The 18,557-nt window shown below is 71.2% G+C and overlaps 1 protein-coding gene across 1 annotated transcript; it reads left to right on the top strand.

The window, feature by feature from the left end:
- The first annotated feature begins 5,635 nt into the window (after positions 1-5,635).
- On the top strand, positions 5,636-18,274 carry NOS3 (nitric oxide synthase 3). The gene is given in 26 exon segments (XM_063166418.1): positions 5,636-5,743; positions 6,186-6,334; positions 6,943-7,105; positions 7,630-7,721; positions 7,803-7,944; positions 8,177-8,316; positions 8,782-8,956; positions 9,428-9,529; positions 10,050-10,244; positions 10,902-10,975; positions 11,079-11,188; positions 11,191-11,222; positions 11,354-11,458; positions 11,913-11,980; positions 12,064-12,180; positions 12,537-12,711; positions 12,830-12,959; positions 13,395-13,473; positions 13,862-14,028; positions 14,544-14,749; positions 15,126-15,336; positions 15,771-15,858; positions 16,123-16,244; positions 17,108-17,256; positions 17,741-17,935; positions 18,081-18,274. Coding segments are annotated over 23 exon segments (2,961 nt in total). The 5' UTR covers positions 5,636-5,743; positions 6,186-6,334; positions 6,943-7,105; positions 7,630-7,665; the 3' UTR covers positions 18,204-18,274.
- Positions 18,275-18,557: the final 283 nt, after the last annotated feature.

The following is an 18,557-nucleotide window of genomic DNA, read 5'->3' as shown; positions in this document are numbered from 1 at the left end:
CTCGGAACAGGTCGCAACGGCTCGGCTCCGCTCGGAACGGCCGGGCTGAGCCGGGCTCGGCCGGTTCGGTGCGGCGGGGTTCGGCCCGCTCCGCTCCGGTTCGGGTCGGGTCGGTTCGGCTGGGTCGGCTCGGCCCGGCCCGGTTCGGCTGAGCTCGGGAGGGCTCGGCTGGGTTCGGCGCGGTTCGGCCGGGTTCGGCTGTGCTCGGCTGCACTGGGTTCGGCCGGGCTCGGCTCGGCTCGGCTCGGCCCCGTTCGGCTGCGCTCGGGCGCGGCGCGGCCCGGCTCGGGCGGGCTGAGTCCGGCTCGGTTCGGCTCTGTTCGGCTCGGTTCGGTTCGGGCGGGTCCCTGCGCTCGGCCCGGCCCGGCCCGGCCCCGCGGGCGCGGCGGGCGCTGCGTGTTGACAGCGGGGCCGGGGCGGGGCCAGCGCGGGCGCAGCCAATGGCCGCGGGGGGGCCCGGGACCCCCGCCCCGCCCCGCCCGGGGGCGCCCAGCGCGCCCTTGGCCACGCCCCGCCACGGCCACGCCCACCGGCGCCGGGCCACGCCCCCTCCCCGGTTCCCCGCAACGCCCCGCGACCCCCGGGGGACGCTCCGGTCACAGCGCCGCTCTGCAACGGGGCCACGCACCCGGACAGGTGGGACACGGGGACACGAGGACATGGGGACACCTGGGGACACCGGGACATGGGGACACAGGGACACAGGGACATGGGGACACTGGGTCACCAGAACATCGGGACACAGAGACACACGGACATGGGTACATTTAGACACCAAGACACCAGAATAAAGCGCAGTGGGATGCCGTGACACTGGGACAGCGAGATATGGGGACGTTGGCACACCAGGACAGTGGGACACAAGGGACAGTGGGACACAGTGACACGGGGCCACGTGGGGCTGCAGCAGAGCTTCCCGGCACAGCCCCAGCTGGGTCCTGGTGGAGCCTCCCGCCCCAGTCCTGCCATCCCGGCCCAGCCTAACCCTCTTCCCAGGCTGGTTCCAGCATCAGCTCCAGTACCAGCCCCAGACCAGCCCTTGCCCTAGGCCCGATCCCAGCCTAATCCTGATCTCTATCCAATCCTAATTCTAGTCTCTGTTGTAGTCTTAGTTCTGTCCCACTCCCAGTCCTGTCCCATCCCAGTCTCAGCCCAGACCTCATCCAGTCCCTGTCCTGTCCAGTTGTGGTCCAGTCCCAGTCCCAGCCTAGTCACAGTCCCGGTTAAATCCTAATTCCAGTCTTCTTTCTAGGCCAGACCCAGTCCAGTCTGGTCCCAGTACCAGTCTCTATCCAGTCCAAATCTCAGTTCCAGTCCAGTCCAAGTCCCAGTCCCAGTTCAAACTCCAGCCCTGTCCACTTCCAGACCAGTCCAGTTCCTTCACAGTCCAGTGCAATCCCAGTTCACTCCCAGTCCGTTTCTGGCCCAGTCCCGGTCCCAGTCGCAGTCAGAGATCAGCCCCAGCCCAGTCTGGGTCTCAGCGCTGTCCCAGTCCAGACCAATCCCCATCCCAACCACGGTTCTGGTCCCAGTGCTGATCCCAGTCCCACGTCAGCCCAATCCGGTCCCAGTTCTGTTCCGGCCCTGGTGTCGGTCCCGGTCAGAGCCCCGTCCAGCCCCAGTTCTGGTGCCGGTTCCGCGCCGTTCCAGCCCGGTCCCGGTCTCCTCCCAGCCCGGCGCTGCCCGGGATGCTCCCGGTCTCTGTCCCAGGTGCTGAAAATGGCTCCGCGGACCGGCCGGGGCGACCGGACCCGAACGGACCAACCGGACCCGAATGGGCCCGAACAGACGGACGGAACCGGCTGGGCTGGCTCCGCCAACCGGACCCGACCGGAACCGGCCGGTCCCGACCTGACCGGCTGGACCGACCGGCTGCGAGCGGCTCTCAGTGCCAGGAACGGACCCGACCGGACCCGAACGGGCATGAATGGACCCGAACGGACCGACCGGGACCCACCGAACCCGAATGGACCGACCGGACACAAATGGATCCACTGGACTGACGAGACCGACCAGGTCCGAACAAACGTGACCGGACAGAGCAGAACAAGCGGGGCTGAGCCGAGCCGGGCGGGGGGCTGTGGGGTACGGGCGGGTTCTGTGGGGTGCGGGGAGGGGCTGTGGGGTGCGGAGGGGTTTGTGGGGTGCGGGGGGGCTGTGGGGTGCGGGGGTCTATGGGGTACGGGGGTCTGTGGGGTACGGGGGGGCTGTGGGGTACGGGGGTCTGTGGGGTACGGGAGGACTGTGGGGTACAGGGGGGGCTGTGGGGTATGGGGGGGGGTGCTGTGGGGTACGGGGGGGCTGTGGGCTACCGGGGGAGCTGTAGACTCTGTGGGGTATGGGGGTCTGCGGGGTGCGGGGAGGTCTATGGGGTACGGGGGTCTGCGGGGTGCGGGGGGAGCTGTAGGCTCTGCGGGGTACGGTGGGTCTGTGGGGCTGGACGAGGCCGAGGCACGGGGGACGCTGTGGATTTGGAGGGGCTGTGGGGCGGGGGGAGCTGGGGGGGGTCAAGGCCTGACCCCCATCACCCCCGCCCACCCGTGGCCAGTCCCGCCCCCGGGCAGCGCGGGCGATCCGGTCGGTGGGCGCTCTGCCGTGACCGACAGGCCCGGCCCGCCCCACGGTGATGGAACCGCGCCCCGTGCGGGTCCCTGCGGCGCCCCCGGCCCGGCCGTGCCCCCGCGCCGTGCCCCGGTGCCGCCCCGCGCCTCCCGGTGCCCCCGCCCCGCTCTCCCCCGCAGGAAGGAACCGCCGGGCCGGCACCGGGCGCGGTTTCCCGTCTCTGCGTGAGCCGCGGGCTGCGCCCCTCCTCGGCCTCCGGGGGTCTCTCCCGCCGGGATTCGGGGGACCCGGTACCCCCTGCACCCCCGCACCCCAACAGCGCCCCCGTCCCGGACCCCCGCCCCGCGACCCCCGCGACCCCCGCCCCACTCCGGGGTCACCGCAGGACCCTCCCCGCCCGCAGCTGGGGTGAGCCCGCCCCACCCTCGCGGGTTCCCAGGGTCCCCCGAGGGTCGCGGGGTGCAGCCCCCCCAGCCCCGGCTGGCTCCCCCAGGGGAGCTGACCCGGGGGTCCCCGGCAGCGCCCAGCGCGTCAATGGCCGGAACTGGGTGGAAGCAGCGGGAAGTGGGGGGGTCCCGCAGGACATCCGCCCCACGGCCGGGGGGCTGGGGGCGGCCCGGGACCCCCCGGCCCCGGTGAAAAGGTGTGTGTGGGGGTGGTACAGTGTCCTACAGTGGCCAGGGTGGGGGTCCCTGCCACCACCGCGGCCCCCCAAGGGCTGCTGTGCGTCCCCCATGAGCGCTGTGTCCTCCCTGTGGGTGCCATCGCTGCGTCCCCAGGGTGCCACGTCCACCCCAGCGCCATGTGTGCGTTCCCCTGGCGCCACGTGTGTGTCCCCAGTTCCATGTCCCCGTGGGTGCCATGTCCTCTTCAGTGCTGTGTCCCCCCTCTGGGTGCCATGCGTCTCCCCCAGTGCCATATATCCCCCCCAGTGCCATATATCCCCCCCCAGTTCCATGTCCCCCCCCGAGTGCTGTGTCCCCCCTAGGTGCCATGTGTCCCCCAGTGCCCTATATCCCCCCCAGTGCCATATATCCCCCCAGCGCCATATATCCCCCCAGTGCCATATATCCCCCCAGTGCCATATATGTCCCCAATTCCATATATCCCCCCAGCGCCATATATCCCCCCCAGTGCCATATATCCCCCTAGGACCATATATCCCCCCCAGTGCCATATATCCCCCTCAGCTCCATGTCCCCCCCAGCTCCATGTCCCCCCCGGGTGCCATGTGTGTTCCTAAGTCCCCCCAGCTCCATGTCCCCCCCGTGTCCCCTCTCCGGGTGCCATCGCTCCCTCCCCACGGCCGCATGCCAGGGGCCCGGGGCAGATGGGGTTCCTCTGCCCCCGCGGGGTCCCCGGTGTGTCCCAGCCGCGTGGCGGTGACGGTGGCGGTGGCGGTGCCCATTGTGTGCGGGGCGGGGGCGTCGCGGCATCGTCACCACTTCCCCGGGCAGTAGGAAGCGGGAAGCGGCCGCTCCCGGCTCAGAGGGGCCGCGATGGGGAACCTGCCGGGGGTCCTGCCCGGAGCCCCCCGCGCCTGCCCCGGTCTCGGCCTCTGCTCGCGCCCGCGCGGCCCCGCGCCCGAGGACCCCCCCGGCCCCGCCGCCCCCGCCGCTGTCACCGAGCCCCCCAGGTAGGAGCCCGGGTGGGACGGGGAGAGCGGGCTGGGAAGGACGGACGGGGCCGCGGGGCACCGGCACTCACCTGCCGCAGCTCCGAGCCTCGGCGGGGACCCCTCCTCGCTCGCGGGGACCTTCGCACACGGCCCGAGCCCACCGGAGACGTGTCCCGGCCGTGGAGATGTCCCGGCCGTGGGGATGTCCCTGCCATGGAGGTGTCCCGGCCATGGAGGTGTCCCGGCCGTGGGGATGTCCCCGCCATAGAGGTGTCCCTGCTGTATGGGTGTCCCGGCCGTGGAGGTGTCCCGGCCATGGAGGTGTCCCTGCAGTGGGGATGTCCCGGCCATGGAGGTGTCCCTGCTGTATGGGTGTCCCGGCCATGGAGGTGTCCCGGCCGCGGAGGTGTCCCCACGGTGGAGGTGTCCCTGATTCCCCGATGGGGTGGCTGGCGTGGGGCACTGGGGCAGAACACGGAGCCCGCCGGCAGCAGAGCGCTGTGCCCGCTGCCCGCGGCGTCGTGACAGTGTCCCCTGTCCCACGGCATGGCCCGGGGGCCCGCGGGGCTGCGCTGGGCCGAGCGGCATCTGGGGGCACATGGGGGACATTTGGGGAGGGGTCTGTGGGGCGCAGTGGGGATGGAGGCGCGGGGACCTCACGCCTCGGAGGGGCTCGGAAGGGACGGGCATGGGACGGGGGCGTGTCGTGTCCCCCCCCCGCGGTGGCCCGGAGCCCGCTGTGACTCATGGCCATTGTTCGCGCTCACACGAGGGCCAGGAACGCCCCGCGCCCCCTCCGCCCTCTGACCCCTCCGACTCAGCCCCCCATATCCTGATCTCCCATTCCCTGACTTCCCAGATCAGCCCCCCATCTCCTGTTCCCCCGTCCCCTGAATCCCCGCACCCCCTGATCCCCGCACCCCCTGATCCCCCGTCTCCTGTTCCCCTCACCCCCTGAGCCCCTCAGCTAATCCCCCGTCCCCTGATCCCCCATCCCCTGACCCCGCACTTCCTGACGCCCCCAGCTCAGCCCCCCATATCCTGATCTCCCATTCCCTGACTTCCCAGCTCAGCCCCCATCCCCTGATCCCCGTACCCCCTGATCCCCCCAGCTCAGCTCCCCAGCCTGTGGCCCCCGCTCCGAGGCCCCCCCATCCTCTGAGCCTCCCCATCCCTTGCCCTCCATCCCCTGCCGCTCCCCATCCCGCGGGGGTGCATCGGGACCCCCAGCAGCACCAGATGCTGGGGGAGCCCCCGGCCCTGCCCCGCTGTCCCCGCCACAGCCCAGGCCCCGCTCCCCTTCCCGGTGCCCTCCTGTCCCGCACCGAGGGGTCCCGGTGCCCGAGCCGCGGGAGCAAGTACGGAGCGGGGCACGCGTTGTTCCCCGAGCCTCCCGAGACCCCCGGCTGGGCCCCCCGTGCCCGGGCAGCTCTCAGGGGTGCCCCGTGTCCCCCCCACAGCCCTGTGCCCTCTTCCCCGGCCGAGCCGCCCCGCTTCGCCCGCCTGAAGAACTGGGAGACCGGGAGCATCAGCTACGACACGCTGTGTGCCACGGCGGGACAGGTACGGGGCACGGGAGCGGCTGGGGGGCACGGACATGGCTGGGGGGCACGGGAGCGGGGGCACGGGAGCAGCCTGGGGGCACGGGCATGGCTGGGGGGCACGGGCATGGCTGGGGGGCACGGGAGCGGGGTGTGCGGCTAGGGGGCACGGGAGTGGGGACACAGGTATGGGGACATGGGCATAGGGGCACGGGAACACGGGCACGGGGACACGGGGACACGGGAGCAGGGTGTAAGGCTGAAGGGAAAAGGCGGGAGGAGGGCAGGGATAGCGGCAGGGGACGGCGGTGCAGGTTGGGTTTGCGCCCTGGGGGGCTGCGGGACAGGAGGCAGATGGGGGGCGGTCAGTGGCAGGGCTGGGCTGCAGGTTCGTGGGTGACAGACTTGGGCGGGGCAGGGTGCGGGAGGGGACGCAGGGACGGGGGCTCAGCCGGTGCCCCCAGGAGCTGCCCTGCTCGGGGCTGCGCTGCCTGGGCTCGCTGGTGCTGCCGCGGCCGCTGCCCGCCCCCACCCCCGAGGGGACGCGACCGCCCGAGGAGCTGCTGGAGCTGGCCCGGGACTTCATCACCCAGTACTACGTGTCCCTGCGGCGGTGAGCGCGGGCGGGACCCCGCAGCGGGCATGGGGACCCCACAGCGGGCACGGGCACCCCCACAACGGGCGCGGGCACCCAGTCATCGAGCACGGGCACCCCCACAACCGGCATGGGCACCCCGCGGCCCTGGTGCACACGCGGCCCAGCCCCAGCCCTGCCCCGGGCACCCCATGGCCCCATGTCCACCCCAGAGCACCCCACAGCCTGGACCTCCCCTGAGCCAGGGCAGCCCACAGCCCCAGGGCACCCCACAGTCCCTGCCCAAAACACCTCCCATCCCTACCCCTGTCCTGGGACACCCCCAAACCCACCCCTGCCGCAGAGCACCCCCACCCCGTCCCTGCCCAGAGCACTCCACATCCCCACCTGCACGCCAGGGTACCCCCCATAGATCCTGAGGTGCCCTGGGGTGCCCCATGTCCCCGCCTCTCCCCCAGAGCACCCCCAGATCCCCCATCCCTGCCTGGGCCATCCCATATCCCCATCCTTACCCCAGAGCACCCGCACCCCTGTCGCTGCTCGGCCCCCCAACCCCCGAGGGTGCTCGTGTCTGGGGGTGCCGGGGGTGCTCCCGGCGGCTGCGGGTGCTGAGGGTGCCCCCGCAGGGAGAACTCGGCGGCGCACACGCAGCGGCTGCGGGAGGTGGCGGCGGACATCGCGGCCTCGGGCTCGTACCGGCTGCGGGAGCCCGAGCTGGCGTTCGGCGCCAAGCAGGCCTGGCGGAACGCGGCGCGCTGCGTGGGCCGCATCCAGTGGAACAAGCTGCAGGTGCGGGAGCCTCGGCCAGCGCAGCCACGGGGACAGCGAGCGCCTCAAACCCCGGGGGACACCTCAAATCCCTGGGGACAGCACACACATCAAATCCCCGGGGACACCGCACACATCAACCCCCCGGGGACACCGCACACTCAGCCTCCTGGGGACACCTCAAACTCCCGGGGACACCAAAGCAGAGACAGCCCAACTCACCCCACCCCAGCTCACCCCACAGGCACCAACACCCCCATGGTCACCCCCACACCGCGGGGACCCCCATCCCATGCCGCATGTCCTGGGGTGACCCCCACCCCACCCCACAGAGACCCTGCCTCGCACCTGTAGCACAGGACCCTGACTCACGGAACCCCATCCTGCGGGACCCCGGTTCCACAGGGAGCTCCCGCCCCAATGAAGACCCCACGGCACCCCCGCCCCATGGGGACCCCTCCCGAAGGATTGGAGCCGCAGATTCCCCCGGGGGCTCTCCCATCCCGGCTGCCCGCAGGGGTCCCCACGCCCCCTGTCCCCCGCAGGTGTTCGATGCCCGGGACTGCGCGGGGCTGCCGGAGATGTTCAGCCTCCTCTGCTCGCACATCCAGTTCGCCACCAACCGCGGCAACATCCGGTGAGCATCCCCCGCCCCCTCCCGGCGCCCCCCGGCCCCCGCGGCCGCAGGGTGTCCCTGACGGCCCCCCCGGCCCCCCAGGTCCGCCATCACCATCTTCCCCCCGCGGGCTCCGGGCCGCGGCGATTTCCGCATCTGGAACCCGCAGCTGATCCGCTACGCGGGCTACCGGCAGCCCGACGGCTCCGTGATGGGAGACCCTGCCAACGTGGACATCACCGAGGTGGGGGCACCCCTGAGCCCCCAGAACCCCTCAGCGCCTCCCCACCCTCCTCTCTTCACTCTCCATCCCCACCTCAGTGTTCTCTCCACGTCGCCCTCCATTCCCACTCCATCTCTTCCTTCTCCCCCTTCATACTGCTCCATCCCTCTCCATCCTCCCCATCCCTTCATCTCCCCCCAATGCCCGCGCCCCCAACACCTCCTGGAGGGCCCCCTGACGCTGTCCCCCCCAGCTCTGCATCCAACACGGCTGGACCCCCGGCGGGGGCCGCTTCGACGTGCTGCCGCTGCTGCTGCAGGGCCCCGACGAGTCCCCCGAGCTGTTCCCGCTGCCGCCGGAGCTGGTGCTCGAGGTGCCGCTGCACCACCCCACGTGAGTGCGGCTGCGACCCCGGAACCCCCCGGGCCAAGGGACCCTGGCGAGGGTCTGGAGAGGGGATGGGGCGGGGATGAGGGTGGGGACAGGGAGCAGCCGTGGGGTCTGGAGAGGGGAAGGAGGGGGGGACAAGGATGGGACACCGCGCTGGGGACACGGAACGGCCGTGGGGCTTGGAGAGGGGATGGAATTTGGGGAACCGCGCCAGGGACAGGGAGCAGCCGCGGGTCCGATCCCGTCCCTGACGGGCACTGGAACGCCGGCTCCTTCTCGGGCTGGGATGCCGGGTTGTTGAGCCCCTCCTGGTCTGGGTGCTGGAGTACCGGGGTGCTGATCCCCCCTGAGGGGCCGTGGGTGTGTGACCCTCCCCGGGTGGGACGCGGGGCTGCGATGCAGGCCGGGTGCCCGCTCGGGGGGCGCTGGGGCAGTGTGGGTGTGCGGGAACCCTGACCGTGCCCCCAGGCTGGAGTGGTTCTCGGAGCTGGGGCTGCGCTGGCACGCCCTGCCGGCCGTGGCCAACCTGCTGCTGGAGATCGGGGGGCTCGAGTTCCCCGCGGCGCCCTTCAACGGCTGGTACATGGGCACCGAGATCGGCTCCCGCAACCTCTGCGACCGCCACCGCTACGACGTGCTGCCCGTGAGACCGCGGGGCTGCGCTGGGACCCCTGGGATGGCTCTGGGACCCCGGGGCTGCACGGGGACCCCACTGGACCGCGGGGCTGCGCTGGGAAACCGGGGCTGTGCTGGGACCCCTGGGATGGTCCTGGACCCCCCCTGGGACCCCCCCTGGGACTCCACTGGGGTCCCCCCATGACCCCTCCTGGGAGCCCCCTGGTAGTCCCCAATATTTCCCTTGGGACCCACACTGAGCTCCCCGGAACCCTCCAGCGACCCCCACTGGGACCACTCTAGGACCCCCTTCAGGCCCATCCAGGGACCCTCATCAGAACCCCCCGAGACCCCCACTAGGACAATGCTTGGATCACTCCTGGGACCTCCCCCAGGATTCCCCACAGAGCCCCCTGGTACCCCGAGCAGGACCCCACTAGGACCCCATCCGGGACGCCTCGGGGACCCCCTGGCCGACCCTGCCCTGCTGCCCCCGCAGGAGGTGGCCCGGCGCATGGGGCTGGACACGGGGACCAGCTCGTCCCTCTGGAAGGACCGGGCGGCTGTGGAGGTGAACGTGGCAGTGCTGCACAGCTTCCAGGTGGGACCCCCGTGGGACCCCCAGCGCCGGGACCCCCACACTGCTGGGATCCTCTGTGCCAGGACCCCCACACTGCTGGGACCCCCACCACCTGTGCTGGGACCCCCAGTGCCAGGACCCCCACACTGCTGTGACCCTCTGTGCTGGGACCCCCAGTGCCAGGACCCCCACACTGCTGGGATCCTCTGTGCCGGGACCCCCACACTGCTGGGACCCCCACACTGCTGTGACCCCCCTGTGCTGGGACCCCCAGTGCCAGGACCCCCACACTGCTGGGACCCCCACACTGCTGGGACCCTCAGAACCAGGACTCCCACACTGCTGGGATCCCCCATGCCGGGACCCCCACACTGCCGGGACCACCCTGTGCTGGGACCTCCACGCTTCTGTGACACCCCGCGTTGGGACCCCCACACTGCTGGGATCCCCCTAATGGGACACTCTCAGGGCCACGGGATCCCCCCGTCCCTGTGGCCCGTCCCCAGAGCAGCCCCCGTGCCCACGGCCCCTGTCCCCGCAGGTGGCGCAGGTGACCATCGTGGACCACCACGCGGCCACCGAGTCGTTCATGAAGCACCTGGCGGCCGAGGGGCGGGCGCGGGGCGGGTGTCCCGCGGACTGGGCCTGGATCGTGCCGCCCCTCTCGGGCAGCCTCACCCCCGTGTTCCACCAGGAGATGGTCAACTACCAGCTGAGCCCCGCCTTCCGCTACCAGGTGGGACCCCGCCCCGCAGGTGTGCCCCAGAGATCTGCCCCACGGATCCTGCCCCACGGGTCCTGCCCACGGATCTGCCCCACAGATCCTGCCCCACAGGTCCTGCCCCACAGATCTGCCCCACAGGTCCCATCCCACAGCCCCCTTCCTGCTGCGGGGTGTGGGGTTGGACCCACGGATCCTCCGTGCCCCCCCAGCCCCTGTGCCCCCTGCCAGGGCCGGAGGTGCAGCCCCAGGGCACTGAGCCCCCCGGTCAGCTGGCACTGAGCCCCTTGGAGCCCCCAGGACTCTCTGGGACTGCCCAAATGGGCACGGCTGATCCGTGCAGGACCCCCAACCCTCTGCATCCCCCTGCACTGGCATCCACCCCAAAGGGGCACCCCAGCACCCCTGAGCCCCCACTGGGACACGCCAGCCCCAGCTGGGCTCTCCCTCAGCCCCTTCCAGACCCCCAGGAGCCCTCACGACCCCATGACCCCTATTTCACATTCTGGTACCGGGTGGGTCCAGCCCCTCACGACCCCCGACCCCTCTTCCCCACAGCCAACCCTAATCCCCAATCCCACACACCCCAATCCCTCCCCTCACAATGCCCCTCCAGACCCCCTGCCCCACAACCACCCCTCCTGCCCCACAACTGCCCTGTCCCGCCCCCAGCCCGACGCCTGGAAGGTTTACGTGTCCAAGGGCACCACTGTCACCCGGAGGAAGACCTTCAAGGAGGTGGCCAAGTAGGTGCACCCCAGGGTTCTGGGGATCCTATGGGAGTTCTGGGGTCCCCGTGCTGACCCCGCGGTGCCCCGGGACCCCGCGCTGACCCTGTGGTCCCCGCAGCGCCGTGAAGATCTCGGCCAAGCTGATGGGGCAGGTGATGGCGCGGCGCGTCAAGGCCACCATCCTGTACGGCACCGAGACCGGCAAGTCGCGCACCTACGCCTGGAACCTGTGCAGCTCTTCCGCCGCGCCTTCGACCCCAAGGTCTGCTCAGAGGGCACGGGGGCAGCGCTGGGGCGGCTCCCCTCGCCCACCGCCCCACAAAGGGCCCGGGGGAGGTTGGGTGAGGGGAGGAGCAGCGCTGGGGGGGATCCTGACCCCGCCGTGCCATCAAGGTGCTGTGCATGGATGAGTATGACGTGGTGGCCCTGGAGCACGAGAGCCTGGTCTTGGTGGTCACCAGCACGTTTGGGAATGGGGACCCTCCAGAGTGTGCTGAGGTACGAGTGGGATAATGGGATAATGGGATGGGATGGGATGGGATGGGATGGGATGGGATGGGATGGGATGGGATGGGATGGGATGGGATGGGATAACGGGATGGGATGGGATGGGATGGGATGGGATGGGATGGGATGGGATGGGATGGGATGGGATGGGATGGGATAGGATGGGGCTGGGGATGAGGATGGGGGTGTGATAGGGATGGGACGGGATGGGTTGAGGTTGAAGATGGAGTAGGGCTGGGATGGAGATGGGGTGGGATGGTGTTGAGGTTGGAGATGAGATGGGGCTGGGGATAGGATGGGATGAGGATGGGGTGGGGATGGGATGGGGTTGTGATAGGGATGGGGATAAAAGTGAGGATGGGGTGGGATGGATAGGGGTTGAGGTTGAAGATGGAATAGGGCCGGGATGAGGATGGGACGTGGGGGTGACATCCTGCCCCCACAGAGCTTCTCCAAGGCGCTGATGGAGATGACATCGCCCTACACTGGCACCTCCCAGGCAGAGCCGCCCATGTGAGCACTCTGGGGGTCCCGGGGGGTCCCTGCGGGGCTGGGGCAGGACCCCCTGACCCCCCTGATGCTGCTCACACCCCCAGGAGCTACAAGCTGCGCTTCAACAGCGTCTCCCAGTCCGACCAGCTCGTGTCCTCCTGGAAGAAGAAGCGGCGGCAGCTGAGCAACACAGACAGTGCAGGACACCTGGGAGCCCTGCGGTACTGAGGGCACGGGGTGGGCACGGGGTGGGCACGGGGTGGGCCCAGGTTGGGCATGGGGTGGGCATGGGGTGGGCATGGCCACAGGGATGGGCTCGGGATGGGCATGTCTGCCCTGCAGGTGTGGGTGGGGGCAGGAGCTGCCCCGAGGTGCCCCCGTGAGCCCCTCATGCAATGGCCCGATAATGGCCAGAGCCCTTTGGGGATCCCCCCCAGTGCATCCCTGACCAGGCTGGTGGTGCCCAGGCTGGGGTCCCGGGCACAGCCCCGCATCCTGGGCACCCTCACCCCCCGCTGCCCAGGCTGGGGTCCCGGGCACACCCCCCACCCTGGGCACCCTCACCCCCCGCTCCCAGGTTCGCGGTGTTCGGGCTGGGCTCCCGGGCGTACCCCCACTTCTGCGCGTTCGCGCGGGCCGTGGACACGCGGCTGGAGGAGCTGGGCGGGGAGCGGCTGCTGCCCCTGGGCGAGGGCGACGAGCTGTGCGCGCAGGAGGAGTCGTTCCGCACCTGGGCCCGCCAGGTGTTCCAGGTACGGGGCTGGGGGGGCTGGGGGCGCTGGGGGCCGCTCTGCACCCGCTCCTCCCGGTACCGGGGTGGGGGGCACGCACCGCCCCCCGCCCGGCACCCACGGCCCCCCGTGCCCCCAGGCCGCCTGCGAGACGTTCTGCGTGGGGGACGGGGCGGGGGGCGCCGAGGAGCTGTTCGCGCCCCCGCAGGGCTGGAAGCGCCAGAGGCACCGGCTGGTGCCGCAGCCCCAGGCCACCGAGACCCTGGCCGGTACTGACTGCCCCGGGACCCCCAGAGCCTGCGGGACCCCCACCGAGCACCGACCCCTGTGCCATAGCACCCCCCGAGCACCCTGGGGATCCCCTCGCACCCCACAGCTCTGTGGGGCCGGCCCCCAGCCCCCCAGGGACTCCTCCGGCCCTCTCGTGCCCTGCCCAAGACCCTTTGGTTCCCCCCAGCCTTCTCATGACCCCATAACTCCCAGCCCCTCAGCCCCTCCGTGTCCCCCCAAACCCCTGTTCCTCCCCTGCCCCTCTGTGTCCCCTCAGCGCCATCCAGTCCCACGATGTCCCCCAGCCCCACATGTCCCCCTGTGTCCCCACCGTGCCCCCAGCCTCCTCATCCACCCGTATCCCCCAACCCTCCGTGCCTCCCCGCGCGTTCCATGCCCCCCATGACCCCCCGTGACCCCCCCACGCCCCCCAGGGCTGTCCCAGCTGCACAAGCGCCAGGTGTTCCCCTGCTCGGTGCTGTCCGTGGAGAACCTGCAGAGTGAGGAGTCCAGGTGAGGTGCCCCCGCACGGGGATCGCCCCCTGCCCGCCCCCGGGATCTCCCGTCCCCCTCCGCTCTCCCGGCACCCCGGGGTCCCCAAATCCGCAGGGCGCCCCAACTGCCGGGACCCCCGGGGCCGCTTTCCCCCGTGCCCCTGCCCCGTGTGTGCCCCCATCCCGCCTCCCGCTGATCCTTCCCTCACCCTGCTCTTGGCACCTCCTGTGCCCCTCGTGCCACCCTGATCCCTCCTGCACCCCACTGTGCTCCTGGCACCCCCTGTGCACCCCTTGGCGCCCCCCTGGCACCCTCCGTGCCCCCTGACGCCTCCCTTACCCCCCGGCACCCCCCGTGCCCCCCGTGCCCCCTGACCCCTGGCACCCCCCGTGCCCGCTGCCCGCAGCCGGCAGACGCTGCTGGTGCGGGTGGGCTGCGCGGAGCAGGCGGGGCTGCCGCACCTGCCCGGGGACCACCTGGGCGTGTTCCCCGCCAACCGCGAGGAGCTGGTGCGGGCCGTGCTGGACAGGGTGGAGGATGCGCCGGGCCCCGAGCAGCCCCTGGGCCTGGAGAGCCGCGACGGGGACCCCGCCGGTATGGGAGACACGGGGGGGCTGGGGGGACCCCGCCGGTATGGAAGACACGGGGGAATTGGGGGAACCCCTCGGGCACGGAGGGGTTGGGGGAATCCCCATCACAGGGGGCTGGAGGAGATTCCACCGGTACCAGAGAGGATCGGGAGGGGACAGGAGGGGGACAGGAGGGGGACAGGAGGGGGACAGGAGGGGGACAGGACAGGAGGGACAGGAGGGGGACAGGAGGGAACAGAAGGGGGACAGGAGGGGGACGGGGGGACACAGGAGGGGGTCCCACTGTCCCGGACCGCGGGAATATGGGGAGGGGCTGAGGACTGGGAAGAGGAAGAGGAAAGGGAATAAATTGGGGCAGGGGAAGAAAGAGGAAGGGGCTGGGGAAAGGAATAGGAAGGGAGTGAGGAAGAGGAAGACAAAGGGGATAGGACTTGGCGGGGGGAAGTGGGAGGGGAGGAAGACAGAGAAGAGGAAGGCCCTGGGAAGGACACAGGACAGAACTGAGCCACAATCCCCCGTCCCCAGGCGGGTCCAGCCCCGGGCCCCGCTGGGTGCTGCAGCCCCGGCTGCCGCCCTGCACCCTGGCCCAGGCTCTCACCTTCTACCTGGACGTGGCGGCGCCCCCGACGCCCCAGTTCCTGCAGCTGCTGGGCTCGCTGGCGCGGGACCCCGCCGAGCGGGAGCGGCTGCAGCGCCTGGCGCAGGTCAGGGGAACGGGGGGACCCTGCTCGGAGAGGGGCTGGGGGCTGGGGGGCTGGGGGATACGGGGGGGGGCGGCTCCCCCTCCCTCTCTGACCGGGATACTGGGCTGCTGGGATGGCAGCTACCGCGCAGTCGGGATACCGGGATGCTGATCCTGTCCCTGGCACCGGGGTGCTGATCCCCTGCCTGATTCCGGGACATTGCCCCGCTGCCTCACTGGATCCCGGGTGCTGCCCCGCTCCCCGGGCCGGTGCCCGACGCTGGGAGTGCCCGGTGCCCGTCACTGGCGGTGCCCGGTGCCCGGTGCCCGGCGCTGGGAGTGCCCGGTGCCCGGTGCCCGGCGCTGGGGTGCCCCCTGTGCCACTCTCGTGCCCGCAGGACGCGCGGCTGTACGAGGAGTGGAAGTGGTTCCGGTGCCCGACGCTGCCCGAGGTGCTGGCCGAGTTCCCGTCCGTGGCCCTGCCCGCCGCGCTGCTGCTCTCCCAGCTCCCGCTGCTCCAGCCCCGCTACTACTCCATCAGCTCCGCGCCCGGCGCCCACCCGGGCGAGATCCACCTCACCGTGGCCGTGGTCACCTACCACAGCGAGAGTGAGCGGGCCGGGGTGGGCACGGGCGGGGGGCACCTCCGGGGCCTCCAGGGGCTCCAGGGCACCTCCAGGGCACCTCCAGGGGCTCCAGGGCACCTCCAGGGGCTCTAGGGCACCTCCAGGGGCTCCAGGGCACCTCCAGGGCACCTCCAGGGGCTCTAGGGCACCTCCAGGGGCTCCAGGGCACCTCCAGGGCACCTCCAGGGGCTCCAGGGCACCTCCAGGGCACCTCCAGGGGCTCTAGGGCATCTCCAGCCCATCTCCAGGGGTTCCAGGGCACTTCCAGTGTTCCCAGCACATCTCCAGCGTCCCCAGAGCATCTTCAAATCCCCATCCGGGCACAGAGGAGTCCCCAGCCCTGCGGGGGCTCTGTGAGGGACTGCCTTGGGGCCGGCCCCCCAGCACAGCCCCACCGGCCCCCTCTGGTCCCCACAGACGGGCAGGGTCCGCTCCACTACGGCGTCTGCTCCACGTGGCTGGCGCGGCTGCAGCCGGGGGACACGGTGCCAGCCTTCATCCGGGGGTGAGGGATCGCTGTCCTGCCGCGTGTCCCTATACCTGCCATCTCTGTCCCCTGCCTGCCCTCCCTGTCCCCTGCCTGCCCTCCCTGTCCCTGCCTGCTCTCTCTGTCCCTGTCCTTGTCCCTGTCCCTGTCCCCTGCCTGCCGTCCCTGTCCCCACCCTGCCCTCCCTGTCCCCTGCATGTCCCATCCTACCTCCCCGCCCCATTTCCCGTCCCCCCGGCCGGGTCTGGCCCCGAGCCCCCCGGTGACCCCCGGCTCCCGCAGGGCCCCCTCGTTCCGGCTGCCGCCCGCCCCCGACACCCCCTGCATCCTCGTGGGGCCCGGCACCGGCGTGGCGCCCTTCCGCAGCTTCTGGCAGCACCGGCTGCAGCTCCTGCGCAACGGAGGTGGGACACGGGGACATGGGGGGCACAGGGGACATGGGGGACACGGGGACATGGGGGACACCGGGGGACACGGGGACATGGGGACACAGGGGACGGGGACACTGGGGACATGGGGGGACACGGGGGACATGGGGGACACCGGGGGACACGGGGACATGGGGACACAGGGGACATGGGGACACCGGGGACATGGGGGGACACGGGGGACATGGGGGACACCGGGGGACACGGGGACATGGGGGACACAGGGGACATGGGGACACCGGGGACATGGGGGGACATGGGGGGACACAGGGGACATGGGGGACACCGGGGGACACGGGGACATGGGGACACAGGGGACAGGGACACGGGGGACACGGGGACACGGGGGACACTGGGGACATGGGGAACATTGGGGACACGGGGCACACAGGGGACAGTGACAGGGGACACGGGGCACACGGGACACATGGAGGACAAGGGGAACACAGGGCACACCGGGGACACGGGGGGCACAGGGGATGCGAGGGGGACACAGGGTACACGTGGCACACGGGGGACACGGGACACACAGCTGGCTGGGGCAGGGGACAGGGGCCATGGGGGGCGCGGGAGAAGAGGATGGAGAAATAGTGACATGAGAGTGGGGAGCAGGACAGGGACAGGGACCTGGGGATGGGAGGGATGCGGGAGTGACATGGGGACATGAGCACAGGGACGTGGTGGCACTAGGATGGGGCACAAGAGATGTGGCGACAGTGACGAAAAGGTTGGGGACGTGGGGAAGGGGGAAGGGGATGGAGACCGGGGACACGGGGAGAAGGGGGCTGCAGGGCTGGGCCGAGCGGGGCTGGGGGACACGAGGCCGCTGTCCCCTGCAGGTGGCCCCCTGGGCCCCATGGTGCTGGTGTTCGGCTGCCGCTCCTCCGCCCTGGACCACATCTACCGCGAGGAGATGGAGGAGGCGCGGCAGCAGGGCGCGCTCAGCCAGGTGCTCACCGCCTTCTCCCGGGAGCCCGGCTGCCCCAAGGTGCGACCGGGACCGCGCTGCCACCGGGGGGAGCGAGCGGGGACCGAGGGGGACGGGCTGGGGTGGGCACGGAGCCGGGGACGGGCTGGGATGGGCACGGAGATGGGGACGGGATGGGATGGGCACGGAGCCGGGGACAAGGACAGGATGGAAATGGAGAGGATGGAATGGGGACAGGCTGGGGTGGGCACGGAGCCGGGGACGGGATGGGGTGGGCACGGAGCCGGGGACAAGGACGGGATGGAAATGGAGAGGATGGAATGGGGACAGGCTGGGGTGGGCACGGAGCCGGGGACGGGCTGGGATGTCCCACGGAGCTGGGGGACAAGGACAGGGTGGGAATGGAAACGGAGGGGACAGGGATTGCCGCGGGACACGAAGCCAGAGCTGCAGGCGGCACAGACAAGGACAGGGACAGCACACCGAGGCTCAGGGCAGGGATGGGCACCGGGGACAGGCTGCCACGGTGCCCGTGTGTCCCCAGACGTACGTGCAGGACGTGCTGCGGGCACAGCTGGCGGCCGAGGTGCACCAGGTGCTCTGCCAGCGCGGGGGCCACATGTACGTGTGCGGGGATGTCACCATGGCCACCGAGGTGCTGCAGACCGTGCAGCACATCCTGGCCCAGGAGGGCCACATGACGCTGGGCCAGGCGGGGGACGTCATCAGCGAGCTGAGGGTAAGGGCCGGGAGCCGGGACACCCTGGGGACACCCGGGGGACACCCCTGGGGACACCCTGGGGACACCCTAGGGACACCCTGGGGACACACCCCGGGGACGCACGGCGGGGGTGGCCGGCCCCGGCCTGACGCCTGTCCCGCAGGACAAGAACCGCTACCACGAGGACATCTTCGGGCTGACGTTCCGCACGCAGGAGGTGGCCCTGCGCATCCGCAGCCAGTCCTTCTCCCTGCAGGAGCGGCGCCCGCCGGGGCCCGGCCCCTGAGGCACGGGGACACGGGGACACGGGGACACGGGCCCCCGCCCGCCACCCCCAGTAAAGGTTTAGTTTTGATACCCCCGGCCCGACACTTCGGCTCCTGCGCTGGCACCGGGGGCAGGGGAGGTGGCACTGGGGAGGGACGGGCTTTGTGACACCGCCGGGGACACCTGGCCACGCTCCAGACACCGGGGGTGGGAAATGGGGGCAAAAGGACACAGACTGTGGCTCTGAGGGGTGGGACACGGGGGAGGGCCATGTTCCGTGGCTCCCACCTGTGTGGCTGCAGGTGAGTGCACCCCCTGCCAGACCCACTGCTGCCACCTGCCCAGAGCCCCCAGTGTCACCCCAAACTGCCCC

Source organism: Melospiza melodia, chromosome 1 (assembly GCF_035770615.1).
Source record: "Melospiza melodia melodia isolate bMelMel2 chromosome 1, bMelMel2.pri, whole genome shotgun sequence".
Classification (NCBI taxonomy): domain Eukaryota; kingdom Metazoa; phylum Chordata; class Aves; order Passeriformes; family Passerellidae; genus Melospiza; species Melospiza melodia.
The sequence above is the reverse complement of the archived record's forward strand: the minus strand, read 5'-3'. Positions and strand labels throughout refer to the sequence as shown.